Below are 18,510 nucleotides of genomic sequence, written 5' to 3' on the forward strand. Positions count from 1 at the left end.
GAGACGTGGATTGTCAGAGACTGGAAACAGAGCCATGGGAACCTGCAAATCGATTAAGATGCCCTCACTGTGTCCCCGATGGCTGCATATTTCAAGCTTTAGCAGGACTTCTGGCATGCGCCGTCCTAGTCACCAGCATCAAACATGAAAGCAGACATTTAATTATCTTGGAGGATTCTCAAGCGGCTTGCAGGTCATAAATTTTAGGTTATAGGATAGATTCTGTTTGGTTTCCTACAAGAGCTGGACTCTTATAGTCTTTAGCCAAATGAGTGATGGCACAAAAACGCTGGCTATTCATTCCCCACTTGCCTCATCACCACCATTAAACAATCAAACCAAATACAGCGTGCTCTGAGAGGGAGGCCCACACCAGGAAACTTCACATCGAGTTTGCAAACCGGGTTTTTCCTTATTCCTTTAACCTCTTGCAAGAAAGATGGAGTGTATCATCCCTCTTAAACAGAAATCAAAATAACTGCCCCCCGTCTTAGATTTCTGTTGACGGTGCCATTACTAATAAGTTACACCCGTTGCAGGCAAACACTTCCATACATGCAGTCTTGTATTTGTTGTAGTAACTGCATTGCAGAATAAAATGTGTTTGGCTAAGTAAAAAGAGTATACGGCTGTTTTGCATAAGATTGGAATGGAAACGATACCACAGGAAATGAGTTTACGTCGGCCATGAAAACAGGCAAAATCTCTCTCCGGCCAGATTGAAGAGGAAAATTAATTATGACTTTGTTATTGTTCCCAGTGACATTATGTGTCTCTCTAAGAATCTGGTTCTCTCTAGACCAGAGGGCAGGGCCTATGCTCTGTGCCAATACAGACATATAACCAGGAGGGGACGCACGTACCCTGGGCCTCTGGGGACTGGCCAGGCCACTGGGTCATGCAGCGTCCTTTTCTGAGGTCTCTGGCCCAACAATGGTCACCTCTGTAAGGGTGCTCCCTTGCCTGGCGTCCTTTCCCCAGCCCTCTCCCTTGGACTTGGCAGCTCAAACCCCAATCACCTCCTGTGTGAATCTCAAAGGTGACACCAAACACTGAATTCTTACTGAACTCTCACCTACCTGGAGTCACCCTCCTTTTGCTTTTTGGAACCAGTACAGGCAGACAGAACCAGGCCTGCTCCTTGAGATGGTCATAAATCCCTGTCCTAGTCACCATCCCTTATTCCTTGGTCTCCTGAGTGACTCAGCATCCTGCCCAATCTTGGGGCTGAGCCCTCTCCTAAAACATGCAAGGGTCAGAGCTAACGAGGACGCATGCCCAAGGATGCAGAGGAGCTGTGTTTCTCTACAGGGAGCAGCCCCGTGGAGAGCCAGCAAGGTGCCCACAGAGGCAGCCCCTCCCCCTTCATTCTGTGGCCAGGAGGAGGCAGTGCGCTTGGATAAGGCAGAAAATCAGTCCCTTTGATTTCGTATGAAAAGAAATAAAAACAAACTAGTCAAGTACCCTATTCACCATAAAACCACTAGTTTTCACCTCTAACATGTTTGGGAGCAGCAATGAATCCCCAGAACCATTTTCAGCTAGAAAGTGGCCCCTGGTGCAGAAATATGGCCTTAGCAAAGCAGCCAGGGCACAACTTGGCAATGGCCCCCCTGCACCCACCCCTGTACACCAGAGATATTTCAGGGTCTTTTGGACACTCCTGGGGACAAAGTGAGAATTGAGAGAGACCTGCCCAGAAGTGGCAAATATGCTGGACAAGTGTCACAGCCTCCTCCTCCACAACAGCAACGTTGACTGTCCAGCAGGGAAACTTTTGTTGATGGGTTTGGGTGGACCCGCCAGGCATCGCCCAACAACTGGCTGGAGCCAGCCTCACAGCAGCTGCCCTTCCCAGGGCATTCAGGAGGGCAGGTCCTTCTCCCTAGCTCCAAGGCACTTACGAGATTTCCGGTTGGCCCGGGAGCGCTTCCTCTCCCGAGGCACCACTCGCTGACTGGGCACCTGGGTGGCTGACTTGACGATGCGATCCATGATCTCATCAGCCGCATCATCCGTGACGTTGGGGGAGTCATCCGTTCCCATAGTCCATGAACTGGCAGATCCTGAAGTATTACACAACCGTAGAGTGAGATGTACTCGGATAGAAGGAACACACCAGAAACAATGCCACATTGCTCTTCCAGGCATGGAGCTCTATCAGCCATGGATCACAGCAGCAGGTCCCGGGCACTGCTGTGACCTGTGACCATTACCCCACCAGGCACTGAACTTCCCCTCAGAGCAGTTGGAGCACTTACCTAATACTACCCTGTAACAGGTGAAGGCCTCCACCTGACGGCCCCGTGATCACGGGACGGCAGACACCACGCCCCAGAGTGCATCGGAGATGCTCCGTGATGTACGTCCTGTAATGTCTGAAGATGTGTGTTAACTCAGCTCTCTATCCATGCTGTATATGCCTAGTAAATGTCAACTACCCCTAACTTCTCTTCCAGTTAAACAGAGTCCATGGATTTTGTGGCAGTCCACCTTTAGATTACTTAGCCTTTAAAAATCATAACAGGATAGGGGCACCTGAGTGGCTCAGTCAGTTAAGTGTCCGATGTCAGCTCAGGTCATGATCTCAAAGTTCGTGAGTTTGAGCCCCGCATCAGGCTCTGTGCTGACAGCTCAGGGCCTGGAGCCTGCTTCAGATGCTGTGTCTCCCTCTCTCTGCCTCTCTCCTGCTTGAATTCTTTCTCTGTCTCTCTCTCTAATAAATAAACATTATAAAAATCATAACATGATAAACTTCTTCAACTAACAAAGGAGGGATTGACATAAATTTTTCCCTGCTCCTTGACCAGGAAAATACATTTATAAGTAACTATATATTAAACCAGAGTAGGTTAACTCTGGCATAAAAGAATCTGCCTATAGACAAGAAGAAAGCATCGTGAAAACGCACTCAAGTGATGTTCAACAGTCAGAAATGAATGCTATTTTAACATATCAAGAACTATGCCTTTGGGATAGATCAACTTGCTTGTGAAATCTCTAAGATGGGAAATACGCTTCTGTAAGAAGAAAGATGTGCAATGTGCTCAAAATTGTGAGTTTCTTCCACCTACACTGTGCTTGTAATAAACACACAACTTCAAAAGCCTGTAGGTGGGTGTTCTCCGACTCCATGCCTACGGAACACTGTTCGGAGCCTAAGGTCCAGCTGAAGCTGAAAAAGAGTCAGCTTTTCTTAAACTAAAGGCCAAGAGTGTTAGTAAATACAGTTCTTAAATTCTTGAGTTCTATTCCCATATTAATTTTTTAAAACTTTGGGTGTTTGGATACTGATGGCAATAGCAGCGAATAGCTGATGAGAGTTGAATAGACTGTGATTTCTGTGAAAACGTGTTTGTGGTTATATTTTTACAGTAAATGTGTAATATGCTATCATTTCATTATAATTTCTAACAGTAAAATGCCTATCGCTGCAGTGCATACATAAATAACTGACACTCTGCAAAAGGAGTCGGGTTCCTGGGGTGCCACCACCTCCACGTATCTGAGACCTGTGGCTAGATAGGTCCGTATGTTTTCCGGTGACAAGGTGTGTTGGTGGTGGTGTTATTGTAAATATCTGTTTTACGAATGGGAGTGCAGCTGTAGCACTGGCTCACCCAAAAACAGTAAATTGTACTTTCTCTGCTTTTGCCCAAGGGCGCTTGATCTGTTTGCTCCCATCACACTAGATTTTTCAACATCATAAAACCCTTTAAAATTAAGTTCCCCTTAGAAAAGAACTTTTGAAATTGCTGAATTTTTCTGCATTCTCAGGATGGCCCAGGTGGTCCAGTTGGAGGCAAGAGGCCTCCTATGGGCACAGCTGTCACCCTGGAACCCTTCAGAGCTTCCGAACAATGGTCCTCCTTAGAGCAGACACAGCGATCAATAGTGCAATTGGGTTCTGCCCAACCATTTCCCGTGTTCCTTTTTACCTACTGATTCCTAATTGTGTCTCGTTTTAAAATGCCAAACTACCCTTCCCCAAACACACAAATTTCGATCAACTGCATTTGTTCATAATACGTTCTCAGAGCACTGGGCCAAAAAATGAAGGTGTCATCTGATCTTCCTACCAAGAATTACCTATCCTTTCCATCTTCTACGTCCCCAGAGATCTGCAGGCACTGTAATGTGTCAGGAGATGCTTCCAAGGAGCATGCTGCCGGACGTTCAGGATTGCTAGACTCGGTTTTGTGATAACATCATCCTTTCATGACCTCAGTCCTGGTCCTGCTTTTTTATCCCCCCATCTCCTTGGTTCCTTTCCTGCCTGATAGTGTTTATACGCATTTTTCCTGGTCATGTACGGGTTGGAATTTTTTTTTTTCTGGAACACTTGCACCTACACATAGGCTTAGGGAAACACAGCCCATACTTTTAATAGACCGAAAGGGCCATTGGCTCACCACAGTCTCCCAAGTGTTAGCAAGACATTTTTATATGGAGATGAAGTAGAAGGAATGAAGTATTATAGACTATGATAGCACTGAGTCACTTTGACTTCATTTATAAAAATATGTGAACTGATAATTTAGACTTGCTGAATGACAATGTTGTTTACCTGAAACTAATATCACATTGTGTATCAACTATACTTCAGTTAAAAAAGAAACAATGAAAAGTGTAGTTTGAAAGAAAACAGTGTAATTTATTTTTTCCCTTAAGAATCTAACCTAAAGAAATAGTCTAAAAGGAAAATAATTACATCAAAATAGAGATTATATTTTAGTGTAATACAAGTTTGCCTTCTTTTCTGCAAGCACGTCCCTGGATATAGACTTGCAGGTTTCAAGCTTTCCTTTTTGGCAGTTTGAAGATGTCATTCCACTTTATTCTAACTTCCATAACTTCTGTTAACAGTGAGCCATCATTTTGACTGTCGTCCTTTCGAAGGTAATCTATCTTTTCCCTCCGGCTTTTTAAAAGATTTTATCTTTATCTTTCAGGTTTTTTTTTTCCCTATCTGCCTACATTATACAAGGAATGGTTTTCTTTTATTTATGCTGCTTGGGTTTGCTACATTACTTAAAAATAGGGGCTGATATCTATCATCAGCACTGGGAAATTCTCAGCCATTACCTCTACAATTATTGCTTCTATCCATCTTCTGCTACTCCAGTTATACAGAGGATACACCATTTGATTGTGTGCCTCATTCCTCTTACATTTTGTTCTGTTCTTTCCATTTTTTCCTAGCTTCACTTTGTACATCTTCTAATAACTGGTCTTTGAAGTCATTAGTCCTTTCTTTTGCTGAGATGAGTCTGCTGTTAAGCCCACCCAATGAGTTACTTATTTCAGACATTTCTTTTATAGTTCTTGAATGTCCATTGGATTATTTTTTAAAATAAATTCCAATTTTCTATAGAAATTATCCATCTTTTAATCAATTTGTCTATAATTTCCTTTGTGTTAACATCTGTAATGGTTCAACCATGGCTGCAAATTTCAACATCTGGATCGCCTGTGGATCTGCTGCTAGTGTTCCCATTTCCTTGTCGGGCGCATTTTCTTATTCTCTTGACTTGTAATTTGGACTGGGCACTGGACTTTGTGCACAGAAAGATGCAGAGACTGGAGTCCGGGTCATTTCCCCATGCCTTCACTCTTTTCTGTTAAGCAGAATGGGGTTGGCACCAGACTGTAGTTTTAGTGAAAAATCAGTTGACCTCTGTGTTTAAATACCTGTTTGTATTTGTTGAAGGCGCTTACTCAAGCTTGTCTTTGTTTCCTTAGACCTTCAAGGCTACAGGAGATTTCCTCCGGCCTTTCTGAACCAGGCTCCCCCTCCTCATGGTGTCCCAGCACGTAGCAAATGTCTCATGGAGAAAACAGTCTTGGAGTGTGGAGACCCTCTACTTCCAATCTGTTAGGCCAACTCACGTGGCTATTAGACACTCTGCTGACTTCTCTCTACGAGTCTCTCTGCCCATGGAAGGCCCAAATCGCAGGTCTATGCCCAGATTTGGCAAATGGTCCTAGAGAGCCACTCTCAGCTCATCTACAATTCTAGTTTGTCCAGTCTTCTTTCCCTTCACAGTTTGCTGAGATCTTTTAAAAGAAAGCTTTTGCCATTATATTTAAAAAAAAAATTCTAGTTGTTTTAGTAGGAGTGGTGCCCTGCCACTCCCTACTATGTGCCATCTGGATGTAGAAGTCACTGAGTGTGCAGAGAAACGGAATAGCCTTCCTTTCTCATATCTTTCTCTTTTAAAATTAGCACAGTCTATTATGTTGCATTAGACAAACTAGGCTCCGTCTCCATGGATGGCTTCCATCGGGCTACCCTTGTACCCACCAAGGAATAGGGCTCAAGACCCCTGATGGCTGTGCTCAACTCCATGCGGACTTTAATGCTCTCCTTCATCTTCCTGGTGGCCATGTGTAGGCCAGGACACAAAGCCTACAAGAGCTGCTGGGCCCAGAGAGTCTAGACTCATCCATGGGATGTCTTAGGCCTTTTTGAGTACCACAGGTATAAGTGATTCCCTTCCATATAACCCATCACACTGCAAAGCTGTATTATTTATTCTTCTCCTTATTTTATGCTTCATAAAAGAGGCATTGAGAATGAGACTAGTCTCTACTGCTATGCATTTAATGATACTACTTTCTTCATCTCACATTCAACATTCTTTCCCTCTCTTCTTAGATTCTTTCTTGTTTACACATTCTTTCTCTGTGTCACTACTTGGCTTTTCTGAGAAATGGAGGGTCTTTTATAGATGTCATTGGGCAAGAAGACGACATCTCTCCTTCCTCATAGAAAATCAGACAGATCTATGGGGATAGAGAGCTCAGGGCTGTGGTTCTTCACAGCTGAGTCTCTCTACTGTTGGTCACCAAAAGGCAGCCCTTTCATGGCTACAGCTGAATATTCATTAATTTTCTCCTAATTCCACATCCAGGATTACCTAGAAGTCAGGGAGTTTGGAAAAACCAAATCCCAGAGGACCCAATCTTTGATTCTTTGATGTAATAATAATATATGAAGTATTTGAGGTATAGTTCGGGAATCAAGGTTGTAGTCGAAGAGATGACTTTCCAACTTTGCTGTCCATGTCTCAGGATAACCCTGGGGCAAGGGTGGAGGGAGACAGCCCTTTTTCTGGCATATTCTTAGCTGCATAGCAAAGTAAAAACCCCACAAAAAGGATAAAGACCAAGGTCCAGCATGAAGAAACAAAAGAGCTAGAGTGACATTGAACTCACATGAAGTAAGGAAAACATGTGGTAGTTTCGTAACAAGCCTGAGGTGCAGCTCCACTAGGGAATCCCACATACGCCTTAGGGACCTGGAGCCCTGCCTGGAAGCCCTTTCAAGCCTCCTCCTTGGAAGGCAGCTGTGGTCCTTGGGTTGACAAGAAGCTCCAAAAAACCATATGCAATGCGTGGCACACTTTCTTCTAAAGAAAATTGGAAACTGAATTTATTTTGTCTTTTATGTCAAAGTTCTTGTTATTATCATTATTATATATATATAATTTTAATATATAAAAATAATTATATATGATTTAGACATATGTATTTATATATAAGCAGAGTTGACAAGAGCAAAATTCCAAAAATACTGCTGTCAACAAAGCCAATCACCGAAGGGCCTTCTCAGGGGCTTCTCCAGCTCACAACTCCACGTTCTAGCTGCCATCTGTCATCCTGTGAGTCTCAACGTTCTCCAGAGCCCGGGAGGCTGCCTGACGGGCACTGCATGCACTCATTTCTTTACCGAATTTCTGTGATGTGTCAGCCAACCCACAGCCCAGTTTCCGTGGCCTGTTCTCTTTCTTGCCCCAGTATGATTACTATTAGAAGTGCTGTCACATGCCAGGGCACCCCAATTTGGAAAACAAATGATACTTTCTGCTAGTTGTTCGCGGTGCATGTGCTAAACAAACACCAAGAGGAGAGAGCCTGTTCCCCAGGAGCCCATTTTCTTTAGTGATAAATCGTGTCATCTTTAGGCAGCCCAGACTGGGGGCTCTGGAGCATGAGGAGGAAGGATTGGCCCAGTGAGCTGAGGAGGATGGAGGAGGAGGTAGAATCTGGAGGCGAAGTGGGGCTGGGCAGGCAGAGGAAAAGATGACAGCATGAACGGCAGAGCGGGTGCAGAGAGACGCGGGTGCAGAGAAGGGCGGTGCTCTCAGTGTGAGGGCCAATGAGTGCCAAGTGTGCAGACAGGCTGAGCCCGGACCCCCAGGGCCTACAGCCACAGCATGGATAGTGTGCGCCACTTATGCAGGCGGTGAGGAAAGTGAGGAGGGGAACATGTTGTATCCATCAGACTAGACCAGGGAACACCAGTAAACATTCTCAGATGAAAAATGCACCTTAATTCGTAATTAAAATAGAATATCCCTAGGGCACCTGGGTGGCTCAGTCAGTAAAGCTTCTGACTTCGGCTCAGGTCATGATCTCATGGTTTGTGGGTTTGAGCCCCACATCAGGTTCCGTACTGACAGCTCAGAGCCTGGAGCCTGTTTCAGATGCTGTGTTTCCCTCTCTCTCTGCCCCTCCCCACTTGTGCTCTGTGTCTCAAAAATAAATAAACTATAAAAAAAATTTTTTTAAATAAAATAAAACATCCCTTCCAAGTTATGAAACAAATCTGGAAACTCTTATCTGTCTTTACCATCTTCAGTTTTCATTTCTTCATTGCCTCTAAAGATTTAAAAAGGCAAAAAGTAATAGTGCTTCACTCCAGGGACCGGCACACATTTTCTACACCGGCAAGCTTGCGAAAACCTGAAAACCTGAGGCTCGATGGTCCTCACAGTGTCTCCTACCAGCACTCAGCTGGGCCACTGCTGTGTGCAGGCACCACAAACACACAAACGGGCACACTCGGCTGTGTTCTAATGAAATCCTCATTGACAAAACATGGCTCTGGCTGCACGTGGCCTGGGGCCGCAGTTTGCTGCCCCCTGCTTTAACCCCCAGGGATTCATTCCTAATCACGACTCCCCACGGGTGACTCCGGTCGCACTTCTGGGCGGTGTGTTCGGTTTCTGGGATGAAGTACCACAGTTCACAAAGCGGGTGCGAAGGAAGGCGCGCGGCAGCGCCGGAGGCCCCGGGGAGTCGAGGCCCCCAGCAGATCCTCCCTGGGCGCGGTCACCCTCAGGCTGGGGACCCCGGGGCCCCGCGCTGGCCATCTGGGGACGCCCCCCTCAGCCACCCCCCGGCCCAGACGCTACCTCGGCTGGCTCGGCTGCGCGTGCGGACGCCCAGCACCGGGGTGGCGTCTTCCACGGCGGGCGACGAGGTCTTCAGCACGGCCTTCATGTTCTCGTGCTCGGTGGCGTCCTCCGCGTAGCTCAGGCCCTGCGGCTGGCTCAGGGGCGCCGCGGAACCGCCGCCGAACTTGCCCGACTGCGAGACCAAAGGAGGCATTAGGGCGTGCGGCGACTCCCCCCAAAACCAACCCAAGCTTACAAAATCTTTAGTCGAGGAAAACCTCTCTTGTTTCTGGGCATTCTGCCGATACAGTCACTAGAGCAGCCACTGAGCCAGGGACACACATCCATGTATACCGGAAGTTCTCTGATCAGAAAGGAAAGCCCCGGTCCCAGGAGGGCCACAAGCCATCCCTCCACTCTAGAGGCTCTCTCGGCTCACTGTGGACGCCCTCAGTGGCTGCCTGCGAGGGGCGACTAGCATCCACCCTGGGAACAAATTTCTTTCCAACCCCAAAGCCCTGATAGGAGAATTAAAATGTGCCCAGTTAATCACATTACTGAGATTTTTTTTTTTAAATTAGTACCAGAAAGCAGTTAAAAATTTCTTACCACTTACAATGGTTTAAAAAGTGGGATTCAGTCAAAGAATCATACCCCAGTAAGCACTGGGTAGAATCTTTCCAGATCTAGTCCCATCTCCCTTTACAGAGAAGGGAACTGAAGCCCTCCAAGACTCAGTGACTTGCCAAAGCCCCCCAAGGGAGTCAGTTCAGGGCCCAGGCCAGAGCATGACTGAGAAGTTCATGCTGAAACTGAGTTTGGCAACACTCACTACTTCTGGCTGCATCAGAAATGTAGTTGTTTGAACGTGCAGTGGATGTACGTGGTGAAATGCTCTAATTGTAGCTGAGCAAAGAATCAGGGTTTATATGTTTTAGAAGTGGTATGCTAAAACACTGGGCCATATGTACACAAGGCCATGCATCTGGATGAGAAAGAAAGTCAGATTAATGTTTGCAAAGGGCAGCTCTACAGACTCCTGGCTTCCGCTTTTCATCGAGTGTCTCAGCCCAGCAGCAGAGCCCAGGACATGTCTGCTTGTGCTGTCTGCACTGCTCCCTCCCCATCTGCCGGGCCCACAGCCCTGACCAGCTTTCTGGTTCTCTCATGTGCACTTGACTCAGGATGAGGAGCCCCTGTCACCCCACCCCTGCACACATGAATCCCAACAAACCCGATGGATTCCAGTTGAGAAAATAGGCACAAGTCAAAGGTTGCCCATGGGAGGGGACCGCTTTCATGGCCACTATCCCACTTCCTCTTTGGTTTTAGGGCTCTTTCTTTGGTGATTCTAGAATCCAGGTCTCATGTTTGAGTTGCCAAAAGGCCCAGACAGGGGGCTGGAGGGAAAATGCCCTGTTCTGTTCTCCAATATTGGAGAGTATCTCCGATATTAGAACTTGCCGTTCCTGACAGGCCTGGGACTCAGGGACAGCTTGGAAAGTGCAGTTAACCCTTGATTCCTGGCACACACAGCATGATGGGAACCCATGTCAGGAGGTTAGTGATCACACGGAGAGCACCCAGAAAACACCCATGCATGGTTTAGAGCATTGAATAGTGCAGATGCCTCATGCCGCTTATGACAAGTTAGACTCTACAGCACGCCTGGGAAGTGGCATTCTTCATGTTTATAAACAGGCCTACCTCCACTTCATCCTCTTCATCGGTCTGCCCGAGAGGACAGGACAGGACAGGACAGGACAGGACAGAAAAGACAGAAGGGATTCTTAGACGGTACAGGAGTCAGCAAAGATGAGAGCATCTCAATGTCACACCAGAGTCCAAATAAAGAAGTTGGCCACCACGACCAGGGTGCCCCCTCCTGACTTGGGAGCTGCCAGGCCCTGACTGCCCAGCCCTCCCGCCCTCTTCCAGACATTCCCTCTGGAGTGAGCCCCAAGGCCAGTTCTGACCCAAGTCAGGAGGAAGCGGTGGAGCTCCACACCAACCCCTGAAGGCCACCCAAGGGCTGAGGGCCTGGTTTCCTGTCGGCTACAGAGCTGGCTCCCGGCCCCGTGGCCTGCCCTTCCGCGGGCCACGTCCTGTGGCCCCCACCACAACCGGCCTATCCTCAGGGCCTCTGCAAGTGGACCAGCCTCCTTCTGCCCAGTGCCCTCTGTCAGCTACTGTCCTCCCTCTCATCCCAAGTGCAGCATCCCTCCCCACCTAGGCCGCCAGGTCCTTCCACACACGAGGAGGACAGAGCAGGCAGAATGGGTATTATTACTCTCTCCTCAGAAACACGAAACTCAGTTCTTCTAAAACTCTGAACCTGCGCTCCATGGAGGCTTTCTGAGCTGACATGCCAGAATTTTCTTAATTACCACCAGGTAAACTTCTTTAAGTAACTTTTAAATAAAATATCTCTTTTCTAAAGATAAATTGAGGGCAGGGGCACCTGGGTGGCTCAGTTGGTTAAGCACTGACTTTGGCTCAGGTCATGATCTCGGGTTCCTGAGTTTAGCCCCACGTCGGGCTCTGTGCTGACAGCTCGGAGCCTTGGAGCCTGCTTCAGATTCTGTGTGTGTCTCTCTCTCTGAGCCCTCCCCCACTCACACTCTGTCTCTCTCTCTTAAAATAAAATAAATATTAAAATTGAAAAAAAAGATAAACTGAGGGTGAAAGCATGGCCATCTCTTGATTTTAGATTAAACACTCCCTCAATTTAACCTGTGTTTCCACTTAGGTTATAAGGCCAGGCCCACAGATCAGACACAAGGGTCTTGAGAACGGACGAAACTTTCAGGAGCTGAAATGACCAAGTGCTTCTGGTTCATAATGCTCCACACCAATGGCACCACACTCAGAGACAAGAGTCCCGCTCTATTTTTATTTCTACCTGAGAGCTTATTTATTTAACCAGGATGATTGGCATTCTCTCACCATTAGCACATATATAAGGTGTAACCTGTACAAAATCTCGAGTTTTCTCAACAGCCCCCAAAGTAACTAGCATTTCCTTTTTATAGAAGATGAAGCTGGGGTTAATGGAGGTAAAATGCCTGAGAAACTGAAGGAAATATTTGAAATAGGCAGGAAATCAGAAGGGGAAGCTCTCATGCCTTAATGATGTCATCAGTTGCAGCCACCAACAGGAAGAAGCCTACCTTAGAGCCCCAGAAAGAGAGATGAAGATTTTCTTTTTGCCTGGCAACAGCCCAGCCAATGAGAGACTGCCACGACTCAGCCAATGAGAAACCACCACCACCCTGAACTCTCACTTTTTTCTAATGGACTTTTCATTGGAAGTAGCCTCTCCCAATTCCTTCTTTTGTCTATAATGTAACTTTCCTTTGCTTTGTTCTCTGGACTTGCCCTACGGCTTTGTCATAGCCTATGTGTCCCAAATTGCAATCCCTCTGCCATTCCCAAATAAACCCATTTTGCTGCTAAAACAAACAAACAAGAAAAACAAAAAAAAAAAAAACCCAAAAAACAAAAAACTGGCTGGTTCATTTTCAGTGTCAAGAGACCACCCCAGTGGATGTGGAGGTCATGGGACTGATAGCCTGAGTTCTTGCAGCCCATCTTGAGAATGATGACAGTAGACAGCAGGGCCACCGTCTTGTGCTGCCTTGTCTAGGTCACCATCTTGTCTAGAACTACTTCAGGGCACAGGGATGAGGAATTACTTCACCTAATACTGACCCTTACCTGGGGGGATTCCTGGATTTTGAGAAAGGAAGCCTTTTGCATTTTAGAAACAGAGAAAGAAAAGGAGAGACAGGCACACAAGGGCAGATACTGGGCTGACTATAAACATAGGATCTTCAGATTTTACACAGATTTTACACAGAAAACAGTTGCTTTCCAGGGCCCCTATGTGGCTCAGTCGACTAAGTGTCTGACTCTTGATTTTGGCTCAGGTCTTGATCTCACGTTCCATGGGATTGAGCCCTTTCTTGAGCTCTGTGCTGACAGTGCGGAGCCTACTTGGGATTCTCTTTTCCTTTCTCTCTACCCCACGTGCTCCCACTCGCTCTCTCTCAAGATAAATAAATAAGCATTAAAGAAAAGTTTTCCCCCCAAATCATCTCTGTTTAACTGCTACCACTTCCACCTTCATTATACCCAGAATCTTTAATAAAAATGATTTATTACACAGTTTTCTCTAAAAATAATTTACAGCCCTCATGTTCAGGGACTCAATCTATTACCTGGCTATGTTTTTAGTGGTATAAGTTGGGTATATGTTGTTTTCTAACCAGATCATGAGGATCCCCATGGGGTATAAGTTTGTCTTTTATTGCAGTCACCTCCTCCTTACTGCTTAGTGCAGAGTTGGGCACATAATTGAGAGATGGGAAAAGAAGCCACACACTTTGCCAATATCCTAATCTTCCAGCAGATGGCAGTCTTTCTACGTGAATGATGCCGCTTAACCACTGAAAACAGGGACTATGTTGAGGATGAACCCTCAAGCCGGTACAACCCACATTTTAATGGGAATTTAAGGGGTGCCTAAGTGGCTCAGTCAGTTAAACCTCTGACTTTGGCTCAGGTCGTGATCCCACGGTAGTGGGTTCGGGCCCCACATCGGGCTCTGTGCTGACAGCTGGCTCAGAGCCTGGAGCCTGTTTCAGTGTCTTCCTGTCTCTCTGCCCCTCCCCCTCTCATGTTCTATCTCTCTCTGTCTCAAAAATAAATAAAACATTTAAAAAAAAAATGGGAATTTAAATATTTTTGAATTAAACTCCAGAAACATTTCCCCCTTTTTATAAATAGGCAAGCTAAATGTTTTCAGAGAAGGACAGAATTTAAAAATTAGTGGGATCTGTAAAAAAAAAAAATCTCAAAAATTTGGCAAGAAATTATCACGTGTTTTCCTAACTATAAGCATATTGGGCTTGTATTTCTCACCCTCCAATGTGTCTCATTTCCACAAAAACAAGTAAGCCCCTTCTAAACTTTTAAAAATAACACCTTGGAATGCAATGTGGGCCACATTTGCCCAAATGGATTCAGTTTGCTTCCTGTTGCTGTCCTCTGGGAGGCTAAACATCCTATTGAACCCAGATTTCAGGAGAGTAGAAGGAAAACTCTCCATCGATGGCACTGGCATTCAGAAATATGAGGGGGCCGTACAAAGAGCCCCCCATAGACAAGTGATCTGAGCACTCTCTAAAGGTCAAGAAAATTCCAAGGGAAAAAGGAGCCTGGGTGAGGGGATTAGTCCCAGGGGGTTGTCCATTTATGTCCACCATGAAATGACAGCAAAGTTTCTAAGATGACGGATTTGGTCTCCACATGAATGTCAGACCCCTCAAGAATGTGGGCAGGAATCGTGTGCACTCTGTTTTTCCCACAACACGCACACCCATCTCGGGGCAGAAGGCAGTCTGAGGTCTCCATAACTACTTTTATTCCTCCCTAAAGAACTATGCCTGACTGGAGTCCTGTTGAGAATCGCAGTCCCCAGGACAATGACACTCCCTGTCACTTGGTCCTTTACCCATTCCATCCTTCGTATCACAAAGCCAGTGCACTTGAGTCCATAAATGGATGGTATCGATTTCATAAAGACACATCAGAAAGAGGCACCTGCATGGCAGGTATGTCCTTGTCTCTGGCTTCTTCACACATCCCTTTCCCCTCCACTTACAGAGCGTTTCCCATCTGAATGCCCACGGCACCCGGGACCTGGGGGGCTCAGGGCTGAGGTGGGAGAGAGAAGCCCAGGAGCAGGGGAAGCATGTAAATGTGCAGAGCCCCGCCCCCCAAGGGGCTAAAGGGAATGCCTGTTGGATTCACTATTGTCCAGATTTCTTCCCACCTGAATATCCTCTGATTCAAGGGACTGCCAAGAAGCCCTCAGATTATGTCTTGGGCAACCTCATTAATTATTTCTCTATTCAGAGGTCTAGAATGGGTGATCCATGCCTCAACTGGTTGGTCGTATAGCATCGTTATGATGATTAAAATCCTGAATCAACTTCCAAATCAGTAGACCTGTCTTTCTATGATAAGTGGCATTACCATTTATCTGCTTTCTTTTCCTCCCCTCTTACCCACCTCCCAGAGGCTGAAAATGGAATCAAGCCTTTTGTGACATCATATGCCACAACACCCCAATATGGGTTAAAGTCCCTCCCAGCCACACATCCTTAATTTACATGTATTAGTCCCACGTACATTATATAGCAGATTTTCACAGAAATAGTAGAGGAATAGTTTAAGAGCACTTTTTAAAAGATGGAAATTTTTTTCAGAGTCCAAAAAAAAAAAAAAAGCACAGCTCCCAAACTTCGGGGAGATTTTACGGTTGATCTACTTTCACAGTAAATGACATGGAACTCACATCAGTGATCATCTTCCCTCTGGTCTTATTTCTCTCTCTGTGGTTGGCCCGTTTCTGTTTCTGCTGCAAAACCCGTTCCCTGGTGGTGCGGTACTCCAGTGCAAATTCACTCAGGGTCCTGCAGAACTTGTTTATGTTCACTTCCCGAATCGCGTAAGGCGGGTGGCCCATGAAGAGCAAAAAGGAATGGAACCTGCGATAAAACACACGATACGGTGAGGACTTCAGATCTAAGGAACAAAACCCGATGGTCTCACAACTTTCAGTAAGAAACCCATTAGGCAGGCATCGTGCTTCATTCCTAGGGCTTTGGGGTCAAAGAGACTTTTTGAGTGAAAAATGCAACCAGAAGTCAAGTTCAACTCACTTTCTCGCTGAAGGAGGATGTATAGGTGGTAGGATTTGAGGAGATTAGTTGCCGTTTTCTTTTGGCTTATCAGTGTTTTAAAGCTTTTCTAAAATGTATGTGCAAATCGTTTGCAAGAGAAAGAAGGAAGCACTGTTTTAAAGAAAAGACGGCACAGTTTCTAGATTATGTAAGAACTGAATGAAAAATAAGGAAATGTTGCTTTGCAATTCCTGGAGAACCTGCGACCATGACTCCTGGAACACACGTGATCACATGAGTTGTCAACTGATGGTCGTGAAAACGCTAATCAAGTTTTTTGTAAATAGTCTGAAATATTTTCCCATATTATATACAATCTTAATTTTATTAGGAAGCACCAAACAAGCAGCACAAAATAAATTTCAGTATTTAACTTCTTAATTAGAAATTAGTAGGGGCACCTGGGTGGCTCAGTGGGCTAAACTTCAGCTCAGGTCATGATCTCACAATGTGTGGGTTCAAGCCCCCTGTCAGGCTCTGTGCACAGCTGGGACCCTGGCTTTGCATTTCCCTTTCTCTCTGCTCCTCTCCCACTCATGCTCTCGCCCTCTCTCTCTCAAAAATAAATAAGACATTAAAAAATTATTTTAAAAATAAATTAAAAATTCGTGGATTTTATTGATTTAAAAAGTTTGTAAAGGAAATTAAACAAGCAGACATGTACACAATTTTTAGTTATCAGGAAATGAGAAAGAAGATACATGAAGACAGAGGAACATTTTTATGTAATGTAGGCTGAACAGTATTATATAAAAGATACCAGTATTTGTGGACAACTGCTTTTGGTTTTGATCATTCTAATTCTTACTGTCTGAATAAGGGCTTAGGTAGGTTTTCAAATGAGGGAGACTAGATTACTTTTATGAAAAGTAATAAAATAAAACCTACAACTTATAATTAAAGGGGCTGAAAAATGTTTAAAACCAGAAAATTTAGCTACAATTCTAAAGCTTCTGGAGAAAAACAAAGTTTTCATGACTCTGGATTAGACAATGATTTCTTTCTTCTGTGTTACACTGAAACCATCAGCAACTAAAGAAAAAATAGATAAACTGGACTTCATCAAAACTAAACACTTCTTTAAAATGTTTATTTATCTTGAGAGAGAGAGAGAGCGCACAAGTGGGAGAGAAGCAGACTGAGGGAGAGAAAAGGAATCCCAAGCAGGCTCTGCTCTGTGAGCACAGATCCTGATGTGGGGCTTGATCCCCCAAACTAAGGGATCATGACCTGAGCCACTATTAATAGTCAGACCCCTAAATGAGCCACCCTCATCTCCCCAATTTAAACACTTTTGTGTTTCAAAGGACACCATCAAGAGTGAAAAGAACCCACAGAGTGGAGAAAATGTTTGCAAATCATGTCTGATAAGACATTCGTATCCAGAACATATAAAGAAATCTTAAAACCCAACACTGGAAAGACAAATGAAATACAAACAAAGAATTTGAATAGACCTTTCTCCGAAAAAAAATGTACAAATAGCTAATAAGTGCATGAAATGTTGTTTAACATCATTAAGCATTAGGGGAATGTCAATCAAACCCACAGGGAGATGCCTCTTCACACTGGCTGGGCTGGCGGTAATAAAAAACACAGACAGTAACAAGCGGTGATGAGGATGTGGAGAAATTAGAGCCCTCAGTCAGCAGCAGACAGGAACATAAAATGGCTCAGCTGCTACAGAAAAGTCTGGCAGTTCCTAACAAGTTAAACACAGGGTTACCATATGACCTAGCAATTTTGCTCCTATGTATATCCGCAAATGAAATGAGAATATGTGTCCGCACAAAACCTCTACAGCAATGTTCATAACAACGTTAATCATAATAGCCAAAAAGTAACAACAACCCAAATGTCCATCAACAAAGGAACAAACAAAATGTGGTATATGCACATGAGGTACCACATAACTGGCCTCACTTCCTGTCTCATCGCCAATGACCCCAGCCCCACTGGCCACCTCAAGATTCCTTGAACAAGCCTCGGGCTGCAGGTGTGGGCAGGGCGGGGGGGGGGGGGGGGGACCCTGAGACGGCTCAGAGCCCGCAGGGCCTGTGAGTGGGGCAGAGAGGCATTCCACTGGCAGGACCGAGGCTCTGGAAAGTGTCCATTCCTACTGTTCCCTCTCCCCCATCCTAAAGGATTCTGCCCAAATATCACCTCCTCATAGAAACCTTCCCTAATGTATTTTGTAAAACAGCATTGTGTCACTTCCTGTCTCAATTATACTTGTAATTTTTCTTCCCAGCTCTTACTACTACCTGACATGATATACTGAATATATAATACGTGATGTGTTGAGATAGCGAAGTGCATGCAAGAAAAACCAAGGGGACAATGAGTATCTTTGATCTTTCCCATCATCTACCCTTTTCATCAAGTGTGTCACTGAGTAAGGAGGGTCTGGCCCAGGAAGGGGAAGGGAGGCTTCTGGGGTACCAGGAAGCCAGTGAGAGTGTCACTGCCTCCATGCTGGCCAGCAAGGCTGTCCTCCGCACGCCAGTGCCTGCCACCGCGCGTATAGCTCTATGGGAGCTGAGGGAGGGGCTCACACCTCCGCAGAGGGGGTGCTGGAT

At 45.5% G+C, this 18,510-nt stretch overlaps 1 protein-coding gene across 1 annotated transcript in view; it reads right to left on the reverse strand.

Moving 5' to 3' along the window:
* Positions 1-18,510, reverse strand: part of FHOD3 (formin homology 2 domain containing 3) — a 396,352-nt gene that overhangs the window by 8,425 nt on the left and 369,417 nt on the right. The window contains exons 25-28 of the mRNA XM_029921560.1: positions 15,544-15,736; positions 10,890-10,913; positions 9,201-9,375; positions 1,905-2,066 (exon numbers count right to left, since the gene is read on the reverse strand). Coding sequence (XP_029777420.1) covers positions 1,905-2,066; positions 9,201-9,375; positions 10,890-10,913; positions 15,544-15,736 — 554 coding nt within the window. The remainder of the gene's footprint in view (positions 1-1,904; positions 2,067-9,200; positions 9,376-10,889; positions 10,914-15,543; positions 15,737-18,510) is intronic.

Source organism: Suricata suricatta, chromosome 14 (assembly GCF_006229205.1).
Source record: "Suricata suricatta isolate VVHF042 chromosome 14, meerkat_22Aug2017_6uvM2_HiC, whole genome shotgun sequence".
Taxonomy (NCBI): domain Eukaryota; kingdom Metazoa; phylum Chordata; class Mammalia; order Carnivora; family Herpestidae; genus Suricata; species Suricata suricatta.